Source organism: Otolemur garnettii, unplaced genomic scaffold (assembly GCF_000181295.1).
Source record: "Otolemur garnettii isolate 467f Iridium unplaced genomic scaffold, OtoGar3 scaffold00038, whole genome shotgun sequence".
NCBI classification, from domain to species: Eukaryota; Metazoa; Chordata; class Mammalia; order Primates; family Galagidae; genus Otolemur; species Otolemur garnettii.
This window is the reverse complement of record NW_003852433.1, coordinates 4,514,117-4,525,037: the sequence shown is the minus strand read 5'-3', so window position 1 is coordinate 4,525,037 and position 10,921 is coordinate 4,514,117. Positions and strand designations below refer to the sequence as shown.

The 10,921-nt window shown below is 48.8% G+C and overlaps 1 protein-coding gene across 1 annotated transcript in view; it reads left to right on the top strand.

Moving 5' to 3' along the window:
- NIPSNAP1 (nipsnap homolog 1) overlaps positions 1-10,921 on the top strand; it is a 26,887-nt gene that overhangs the window by 12,682 nt on the left and 3,284 nt on the right. The window contains exons 2-9 of the mRNA XM_003789858.3: positions 462-589; positions 749-794; positions 1,040-1,134; positions 6,531-6,601; positions 6,743-6,883; positions 7,193-7,224; positions 7,547-7,641; positions 9,829-9,912. Of these exons, the coding sequence (XP_003789906.1) occupies positions 462-589; positions 749-794; positions 1,040-1,134; positions 6,531-6,601; positions 6,743-6,883; positions 7,193-7,224; positions 7,547-7,641; positions 9,829-9,912 (692 nt within the window). The remainder of the gene's footprint in view (positions 1-461; positions 590-748; positions 795-1,039; positions 1,135-6,530; positions 6,602-6,742; positions 6,884-7,192; positions 7,225-7,546; positions 7,642-9,828; positions 9,913-10,921) is intronic.

Sequence of the window (10,921 nt, the reverse complement as noted above, 5' to 3'; positions counted from 1 at the left end):
GAGGTTGCTGTGAGCGTGATGCCATGGCACTCTACCCAGGGGGATAGCTTGAGGCTCCATCTCAAAAAAAAAAAAAAGATAGGTTGGGTTGTCAAGGGCTTCAGTCATCAGGCAAGGTGAAATTGATCCTCTTGGCAAGAGGCTGCAGTTGTGTGACCTAAGGGGAACACCCCTTGGAAGGAGGTAAAGGGGAGGCTGGAGAAAGAGGTAGGAGATAGGGCTGCCTCTCCTGATTCTCTGGAAATCTTCAAGAAGCCATCTGGGTAGCTGGAATCTTTGTAGAGAGGACCAGATCTATTCAGATGGTTTCAATGGCATTTCACACTTATTGCTGTGAGATTCCATGGCCCTATTCCCAGAAAGGTGGGTCATCAGTTTGGGGAAGCAGGACATCTGAGCAGATGGAATTGCTGGGGCTCCTCTCACCTCTGTATGTCCCCCTGAACTCTTCTGTCCTGCAGTTTCTATTCCAAGGACAATGAAGGCAGCTGGTTCCGCTCCCTCTTCGTCCATAAGGTGGATCCTCGGAAAGATGCCCATTCCACCCTGCTGTCCAAGAAAGAGACCAGCAACCTCTATAAGATCCAGTGTGAGTGGCTACTGACCTGGCCGACCCCTGCCCTGTGAGGGCCTCCGGGCTGGTGAGGCTCTAGCATGGAGATTTGAGAGTCCTGGCCTTAATGCCCACCCCTACTACCCTTCCCCATAATACTGTGGGCTCCACTCCCTGCTCTCTGTTCTATTGCAGTCCACAACGTGAAGCCTGAGTGTCTGGATGCCTACAACAGCCTGACGTGAGCATCCTCCCCCGTCCCCCATCCTCCAGCTCCTGCTCAGGTGGGGGTCTCTATCCCAGGGAATCTTCAGAATATCCTCTGTTTTATTCTCCTGGCACAAATCCAGACATCTCATCCCACCTCTGCATCTTAGAGATGGGGAAACTGAGGCCCAACCCTGGGGGGCCTGAGTTAGAACCGTCATCTCAGGGGCCCTGGTGGCTGGTATGAGCTCTTCCCCCCTCTCTCTGCTCCTCCTACAGGGAGGCTGTGCTGCCCAAGCTGCACCTGGATGAGGACTACCCCTGCTCGCTCGTGGGCAACTGGAACACGTGGTATGGGGAGCAGGACCAGGCAGGTGAGGTGCTCACCTTCCCAGCGCCACTGCCATTGCCAGCACTTATCATACCTGACTGCCCTCAACTTCCTCTCCATAGCAGCATCTGGGAGATCTTTCTAAATGCAAACCTCAAGGCCTCACTCCCTTACTCATACACCTGTCCTGGCTTCCCTCTGCTTTTGTGTGGCCCATGAGGCCTGAGCGTCCTTCCCTGTCCAGCCTCCAGCCTCAACTCACCACATCCTCCTTGCTCACTGTGCTGTTCCACCCAGGATTTCAGTTTCTCATATCAACAGTTTTGCTTTCTTGTACTAGGCTGTGTTCATGCTCTTTCCTTTTACCTAAAACATTCTTCCCTTGCCTGCTTTACCCAGATCACCTGTCATTTATTCAGTCTTTTATTTTGGCACAAATACCACCTTCTATTAGAAGGCTCCCTGGATTTCCTCCATCCAGGCTGCACCTCCTCGGCTCCCTAGCCCCCAGTACTTGCTTCTTTGTGCCCTGATTATGTACCCCTGTACTTGCCTGTGTGCTTACCTGTCTCCCCACATAGGTGAGTTCTGGGGGGCAGACCTATGCCTGCCTTCATCACTGAATTCTTAGTTTGTGGCACTTATCTAGAATAAGTGGAACCTTATCTGAGCTGGTTTCTTAGTTTTCCAGGGCCATCCTCAGCATGCCCCATCCCACCCCAGCATACCCACCAAACTTGGCACCAGCCACTAGGACCTACACACAAATTTGGTTGACTTATAGTATCTGAGCCACTTAATGGGGCCTTAGCATTGAGATCTAAGCTGTCTAACAGGATACCCATTAAACACATGTAGCTATTTAAATTTAGATTAAAGATTCAGTTTCTTTTTGTTTGTTTTGTTTTGAGACAGAGTCTCAGGCTGTCACCCTGGGTAGAGTGCCATGGCGACATCATATCTCACAGCAACTTCCAACTCTTGGACTGAAGCAATCCTCTTGCCTCAGTTTTTTGTATTTTTAATGTAAAGACAGGGTTTCGCTCTGGCTTAGGCTGGTCTCAAACACATGAGCTCAAGCAATCCACCTGCCTTGGTCTTGCAGAGTGTGAGGATTACAGGCATTAGCCACCGTGCCTGGCCAAAGATTCAGTTTCTTGTCACACTAGCAACATTTCAAGCACTCACTAAGAGACACACATGGCTGGTGGCTACTGTCTTAGAGAGCAAAGCTATAGAACATTTACATTATAGCAGAAAGTCCTTTTGGGAAGGGCTGGTTTGGACTATTCACATAGCACAACTCTCACAGATGGTTCTCTAAACTTTCCTTGAATACTCCCAGCAATAGAGAGCTGACTACCTCCTATGTCAATCTATCTTATTATTTGACAGCTCTGATAATTGTGTCTCTGAAAAAAATCTGACATCTTTTTTTTTTTTATTTCTGAGACTGAGTCTCACTATGTTGTCTTTGGTAGAGTGCCATGGCATCACAGCAACCTCAAACTCTTAGGTTTAAGCAATTCTCTTGCCTCAGCCTCCCAAGTAGCTGGGACTATAGGCACCTGCCATAATGCCCGGCTATTTTTTGTTGCAGTTGTCATGTTTAGCTGGCCCTGGCTGTGTTTGAACCCGCCAGCCTGGGTGTATGTGGCTGACACTATAACCACTGTGCTACAGGTGCAGAGCCATTTTTTTTGAGACAGAGTCTCAAGCTGTCACCCTGGCTAGAGTGCCATGGCGTCACAGCTCACAGCAACCTGAAACTCTTGGGCTTAAGCAATTCTCTTGCCTCAGCTTCCCAAGTAGCTGAGATTATAGGTGTCCAGCACAATGCCTGGCTATTTTGTGTTTGTTGTTGCAGTTGTCATTTTTTTTGTTTTGTTTGTTTGTTTAGTGGTAAGATAGGACTTTTAGGCTCGGCGCCTATAGCTCAACCGGCTAAGGCGCCGGCCACGTACACCTAAGGTGGCGGGTTCGAATCCCCAGCCCGGATCCGCCAAAACAACAATGACGGCTGCAACCAAAAAATAGCCGGGCATTGTGGCGGGCACCTGTGGTCCCAGCTACTTGGGAGGCGGAAGCAGGAGACTCGCTTGAGCCCAGGAGTTGGAGGTTGCTGTGAGCTGTAATGCCACAGCACTCTACCTAGGGGGACAGCTTGAGGCTCTGTCTCAAAAAAAAAAAAAAAAAGGTAGGACTTTTATTAGAAGTTAGAAAGGAATACAGAAAAGCACCAGAGCTTCTGGAAAGGGGAAAGGACTGAAGGACTCCCTTGGGAATCTCCATGTGGGCCCTTTTATCTAGGGGTCTAGAGGATTACACATGGCTGGCAGTTGGTCCTTTACAGTCTTTTGTCCCTGAGAAGGGATTAGGGTGTGTGCTCCTACCCAAGGTGGAACCACCCAAAAACCATCACAGGCTGCTTTGTTCATGATCTTATAACCCAGAGGATGTGTCTCGAAGAAGGCAGTCTGCTTGTGCCTGGAAATAGGGGGTCTGATCTTTGAGCTCACCTGGGTCTAGAGAATGGGGGGCTCCCTATCTAGCCCTGAGTGGTGGAATCCTGTATCAATCCTCTCTTTCTGAATAGAAGCTCTAATTGCTGTTGTCATTGTTGTTTTAACTGACCTGGGCCAGGTTCAAACCTGTCAGCTTTGGTGTATGTGGCTGGTGCTTTACCCACTGAGCTACAGACGCTGCCCTACATAGATCTCCTTAATCATTTATTCTGTTTTAGTAACAGACATTGACATGTTGATAAGGGGAGAAGAGAAAAGCAAATTGCCTTCAGTTTCAGCTACTACAGTTTTCCCATTTTAAGCTTGATCAGCTCCAGCAGTGGTCCATGGATTCTCTTAATTGTTTGGTAGTGGTGAAATGGACTTTGAGGGACGGGTTCCTGACTTTTAAAGCATGGCATACGTTTTCATTTTGTGTATCTTGCTGTTTAGTCCCCTGTGTAGATTCAGCCATATCCTAGGAGTAAAGCTCAGGAATCTCCTGGTTTTTTTTTTTTTTTTTTTTGAGACACAGTCTCACTTTGTCACCCTCAGTAGAGTGCCTTGGTGTCATAGCTCACAGCAACCTCAAACTCTGGGGCTCAAGTGATCCACTCGCCTCAGCCTCCCAAGTAGCTGGGACTATAAGTGCCTGCCACCACAGCCAGCTATTTTTAGAGATGGGGTCTCCCTCTGGCTCAGGCTGGTCTCAGACTCATGAGCTCAGGTGATACACCCACCTTGACTTCCCAGAGTGCTGGGATTGTAGGCATGAGTGGCCATACCCACCCGTACTTTTTTCTTTTTTTTTTTTTTGAGATAGAGTCCTGGTCTGTCACCCTGGGTAGAGTGTGGTGGCATCATCATAGCTCACCGCAACCTCACACTCCTGGGTTTAGGTGATCCTCCTGCTTTAGCCTCCTAAGTAGCTGAGACCACAGATGTGTGCCACCATACCTGGCTAATTTTTCTATTTTTTGTTGATGACAGGGTCTCACTCTTGCTCAGGTTGCTCTCAATCTTTTGAGTTCAATTAATTCTGCCTCCATCTCCCAGAATGCTAGGATTACAGGTATGAGCTACTGTGCCCAGCCAAAATCTACATTTAATAAACTTGTAAGAACCATTAGTCCGTCTTCTAAAGCAGTAGTTCTCAAGTTTCTTTTTTTTTTTTGAGACAGAGCCTCAAGCTGTCCCCCTGGGCAGAGTGCCATGGCATCACAACTCACAGCAACCTCCAACTCCTGGGCTCAAGAGAGTCTCCTGCCTCAGCCTCCCAAGTAGCTGGGACCACAGGCGCCCGCCACAACGCCCGGCCATTTTTTCGTTGCAGCGCCATTGTTGTTTGGCGGGTCCAGGCTGGATTCGAACCCGCCACTTTAGGTGTATGTGGCTGGTGCCCCAGCCACTTGAGCCACAGGCACCAAGCCGGTTCTCAACTTTCTTAATGCCGCAATATATTTTCATTGTTAAAAAGGGGTTGCTGGGCAGCGCCTGTGGCTCAAGGAGTAGAGTGCTGGCCCCATATGCAGGAGGTGGTGGGTTCAAACCCAGTCCTGGCCAAAAACTGCAACAACCACCAAAAAAAGGGGGTTGCAACCCACAGGTTGAGAACCGCTGTTGTATAGGAACCACTATAATTACTAGAAAATTCTTTCTTCTGGCTAGGCAGGGTGGCTCACACCTGTAATCCCAGCACTTTGGGAGGCCAAGGTAGATGGATTGCCTAAGCTCACAGTTTCAAGACCAGACTGAGCCAAAATGAGACCCTGCCTCTAAAAATTGTGTTGTACTGGGCACCTGAAGTTCCAGCTACTTGGGAGGCTGAGGCAAGAGAATCACTTGAGCCCAAGATTTAGAGCTATGATGTCATAGCAGTCCATGGAGGGTGACAGCTTGAGACTCTGTCTCAAAAAAAAAAAAAAAAGATAATTCTTTCTTCTTTGCCTGTGATGCCATTCTTGTAGTTTTTCTCTGCTGATCGTCCAGTATTAGGCTAATCCCTTTTCTACAGATTGGCAATTCTTGTTTTGGCCAATTTCCATCCATATAGTACTTTTGCTAATTTCCCTGGGAAAGAGGCCTTTACACCATAGGGTCAGGCCATTTTGCAGATGGGAAAATCAAAGTACAGATGGAATAAAAAAGCAGGTGAGGGGCAGGTGGGGGATGGGAAGGAACAGAGGTTTAGCTTCCAAACTGTTCTCAACGTGGCTGCTTGCCAAAGACTACTTCCAAATAAGGTCACATTCTGAGGTTCTAGGTGGGCATGAATTTTGAGGGGACACAATGCAACCCAATACAGAGAATATGATTTTTTAAAAAATCCTAGCAAAAGAGTTTTCAATGAAAAGTAAGCTTCCCTCCTGCCTGAGTCCCCCAGGCCTCAATTCTCTGTCTAGTCTCTTGGGTCTCAGTCAAGAGATGATGCGTAAATTGGCATTTCTGGATACATGCTCCCCACCCCTTAACACATGTGCTAGCATACTGTACAGGGTTCTTTTTTTTAGCTCATTGTCTTGGAATGTACCAAAGTCACCCATCAGGCCTACCCCACCTTTTGTCCAGCCTGTTGTTCAGAGGACTGGTGGTCATGCTGCTATTCTCAGGGTATGGGACAAAATCTGATCTTATTGCTATTTAAGGAAGGTTGGGTAGAAACATTATTCCCATTTCTAAGATGAGGTTATTGAGGCCTAGGAGGCATCAGCCAGAAATCATCTGGAAGAGCTAAAGCTCAAAGCTCCTAGATTTGTGTCTCAGGTCATCCCCTCCTCAGCACTGTTGCCTCTCCTTTACCCATTGAGGCAAAGAGAGTCCTGTGTTACAGGGAATTGAAGAACTGGGGACTTCCCCACCACACACATGCTTATCAGCCTTGGGGTGAATAGCAGTATCCTCTAGCTCCCTGACCTGCACCTTTTACCCACTACAGTGCACCTGTGGCGATTCTCGGGCGGATACCCAGCCCTCATGGACTGTATGAACAAGCTCAAAAACAACAAGGTATGTCTGTATTCCCTTGGCAAACCTCTTTGGATGTCATTTACACTCAACCCTATGCTGGGGGCTCCCCCTACCCTGTGGGGCACGCTGTCAGGGTGGGGTGTGGTTTCTGATGGCATGTCCAAACCACCATGCCCATAGGAGTACCTGGAGTTCCGAAAGGAGCGGAGCCAGATGCTGCTATCCAGGAGAAACCAGTTGCTCCTCGAGTTCAGCTTCTGGAATGAGCCAGAGCCCAGAGCAGGTCCCAACATTTATGAACTGAGGACATACAAGCTCAAGGTGCTTCCCTCTGATGCATCCCCACCTGCCTCCCAGCTTCTTGGCTATAGTGCTTGCTTTGCAGGGGCCCAAGGTGGATGTGCCTCAGCATCTAGCCTGGGGCTTCTGGCCTCTCCCTCCCTGTGGGCTCCAAGTAGAGTGTGTATACACAGATGTACACATGCAGACCGTGTGTGAGTCATGGCCTGTGAATGAGGCCAAACAGCCCCGGTGCTGGGATAACAGGACAGTTTCCCATCCCTGCCCAGCTGTGATGCTAGGAATCCAAGGTGGGGGCTCACGCCTACCCTCCCTGTGGTTCTCTTTCAGCCAGGAACTATGATCGAGTGGGGGAACAACTGGTGAGTGACAACAGTAGGGTTGGAGGTGGGGGGAACTCTGTTTACCTGCCCCACAGTGGGCCACCTTTCCCACAGCCAGATCATAGGGAACCCAGCATCCCCTACCCTTTGTGGTTCTGGGAGAAAGATCCAATGAGGAGGTGAGGATTTCTTAGAGGATTCTGAGGTCTCCTTTGTAGAACACTCCACCTCTATCAGTCTTTCCTCTTGTCATCTCAGAGAGCCATTGTCCTTACCTCAGGCCCCTCCTGGGAGTCAGCCTTGGTTCACCTTTGGGGGCCCTTTGTATCTCCCCTGGCTTCTGCCCCATACTCTTCTCCAGGGCTCGGGCCATCAAGTACCGACAGGAGAACCAGGAGGCGGTGGGCGGCTTCTTCTCACAGATAGGAGAGCTCTACATTGTGCACCATCTCTGGGGTAGGTGGGAACTTCCAGGAGCTTTCTGTTAGTTTTCCTCTTCCACTGTCACTCTGTAGACAATGGTGATTCATTAGTGCCCTCATGAAATTTAGGTTCTAGCTGAAGGAAATACTACATCTGACATTAAGTATAAAAAAAGGATTAATTTCAGGTTATTACAAACAATATTTGGAGGCCAGGCACAATGGCTCATGCCCAGCCCACAGAACTTTGGAAAGCCAAGGCAGGAGGGCTACTTGAGACTAGAAGTTGAGATCAGCCAGGAGTTAAGACCAGTCTTTGGGAGGACAAGGCAGGAGGGTCACTTGAGGCCAGGAGTTGTGACATAGCAAGACCCTATCTCTACCAGTCCCCCACCCTACCCCCCCAAAATTAGCCAGGTACGGTGGCACAAGCCTATAGTCCCAGCTACTCAGGAGGCTGAGACAGGAGGATCACTTGAGCCCAGGATTTTGAGGTTACAGTGAGCTATGATCACAACACGGTAATCTAGCCAGGGTGACACAGTAAGACCAGATCTTGCCTCTAAAATTTCACATAAAGGATGTGGGAATAAAACAAAATGTAACAAAACACCCAAATGATATTTGTAGAAAAGAGATAGGGAGAGATGATGGAGAAAAACATGAGGGATCTACATTGGCTTGGGTAGACAAAGAAAGCCTATCTGACAGGGTAAACTATAAGCTGAGAGATAAAGGATGAGAAGTAGCCAGCTGTGAATTGCTGGGGAAAAACATTCCAAGGGGACAAAACAGTACATGCAAAGGGCTAAAGACCTTTGGGGTTTTGTGGCATAGCAAGATCAGTGTGGAGTGATCAAGGGAAGTGTGTGGAGATGGAATAGGAGAGGGGCCAGTGGCCAGGTCAGTCTGGGGATGAGCTGGGGGTTATTGTAAATGTAGCAAGAGGCTGCCTCAGTGTTTGCTTCAAGCAACAGCAACATGACCTGATTTATGTTCTAGTATGATTCCTCTACCTGCTATGTGCTTTGCCAAGGGTGATTGGTGGGGGAGCAGGAGAGTGATCAGGGCATCAGAGGATGATAACACACAAACAGGCAGGAGAGGATGGGGCCTGGCGTGAGGTAGTGGCAGTGGGGTGTGAAGTCCCTGTAGTCACTAGGCAGGAGGGTACTTGAGGCCAGAGGTGGAACCAATGGAATTTGTGGATGCATTGCCTGTGTGGGATGAGAAAGGGAGAAGAGGATTCTAGAACTCCCAGGCTCCTGCTTGAGCAGCTGTTTGTCATTTACTGAGTCTGGCGGTCTAGGGAAAGAGTAGGTTGGCAGAGTCAGGAGTATAATTTTGGCCTTCACAAGTATTACATTTAATTAATTAATTGATTAATTAATTTTGAGACAGACTCTCAAGCTGTCACCTTGGGTAGAGTGCCATGGTGTCACAGCTCACAGCAACCTCAAACTCTTGGTCCTAAGCAATTCTCTTGCCTCAGCCTCCCAAGTAGCTGGGACTATAGGCACCTGCCACAACACCCGGCTATTTTTTGTTACAGTTGTCCTTGTTGTTTAGCTGGCCCGGCCGGGTTCAAACCTGCCAGCCTTGGTGCATGTGGCTGGTGCCATAACCACTGTGCTTTGGGCACCGAGCCCAGTGTTACATTTAAGATCCTTTTTTTTTTTTTTTTTTTTGAGACAGAGCCTCAAGCTGTCCCCCTGGGCAGAGTGCCGTGGCATTACAGCTCACAGCAACCTCCAGCTCCTGGGCTCAAGCGAGTCTCCTGCCTCCGCCTCCCAAGTAGCTGGGACCACAGGCGCCCGCCACAACGCCCGGCTATTTTTTGGTTGCAGCCGTCATTGTTGTTTGGCGGGTCCGGGCTGGGGATTTGAACCCGCCACCTTAGGTGTACGTGGCTGGCGCCTTAGCCGGTTGAGCTATAGGCGCCGAGCCACATTTAAGATCCTTATACATCCACTTATAGATGTCAAATGGGCACTGGATATGTGAGTCTGGAACCCTCCAGAGTGTTTGAGTCTGAAGTATAAATGTAGGAGTTGTCACTATATTTATTGTTTAGATGGACAGTGTTTGCTAACAGTCCAAGGGGAGGTATCTGGGAGGAAGAGACAGGAGGGCGGGGTTTGGGACAGTGGGAAGAGAGCCCTGTGCTGGGGAGGCATCAGATCCTCCATGCCTGAGAAAGGAGCCTATGCCTTTCCCACAGCCTATAAAGACCTGCAGTCTCGGGAGGAGACTCGAAATGCTGCCTGGAGGAAGAGAGGCTGGGATGAAAATGTCTACTACACAGGTGAGTGCCTCCTCTGGGAGTCAGTGGAGTCTTTGGAGGTCATTTACTGGGAGCCCTGTCTGAAAGGTTTCTAGCCTCAACTGATAACCTCCAGTGAGGGGGAACTCACTTTTAAAACGGCAAGTTTGGGGCCGGATGCAGGGGCTCACACCTATAATCCTAGCACTGGGGAGGCCGAGGCAAGTGGATTGCCTGAGCTTATGGGTTCGAGACCAGCCTGGAGCAAGACCCCATCTTTAAAAATAGTCGGGCGTTGTGGTGGATGCCTGTAGTCCCAGCTACTAGAGAGGCTAAGGCAAGAGAATCAGTTGAGCCTAAGAGTTTGAGATTGCTGTGAACTATGATGTCACAGCACTCTACCCAGTGACAAAGTGAGACTGTCTCAAAAAAAAATATATATATACAGTGAGTTAGTGGTTTTGTATCCTGGAGGCATATTCCACAAGATATAAAGGGGTCTGTAGTGATTACTCTAGGGCATGATAATATGGCCAGGCCTGCATCCCTGCCAAGGAGCTATAGAGGGGTTGTTGTCCCTTGTGACCTTGGCAGAGCTGTTCTTTACCTTACTGAGGCTGTTCCCACATCTGTAAGATGGTGATTAGAGCCTCCCTCAAAGAGTAGGGGGGCGAATTACAAAAACCAATTTTTGAAAAGTGCTTCCTTGAGACTCTGGCACAAAGGAAGCACACGGCAATTGTTTTTTTAACTTTTTTTTTTTTTGAGACAAGGTCTTGCTTAATCATCCAGGCTAGAGTATAGTAGTGTCATCATAGCTCACCACAGCCTCAAATTCCTGGGCTCAAGAGATCCTCCTACTTCAGCCTCCTGAGTAGCTGGGTCCATAGGCATGTACCATCATGCCCAGCTAATTTTTCTATTTTTTTTTTTTAAGACAGATGTTTATTATGTCACCCTCGGTAGAGTGCTGTGGCATCACAGCTCACAGCAACCTCAAACTCTTGGGCTTAAGCAATTCTCTTGCCTCAGCCTCCTGAGTAGCTGGACT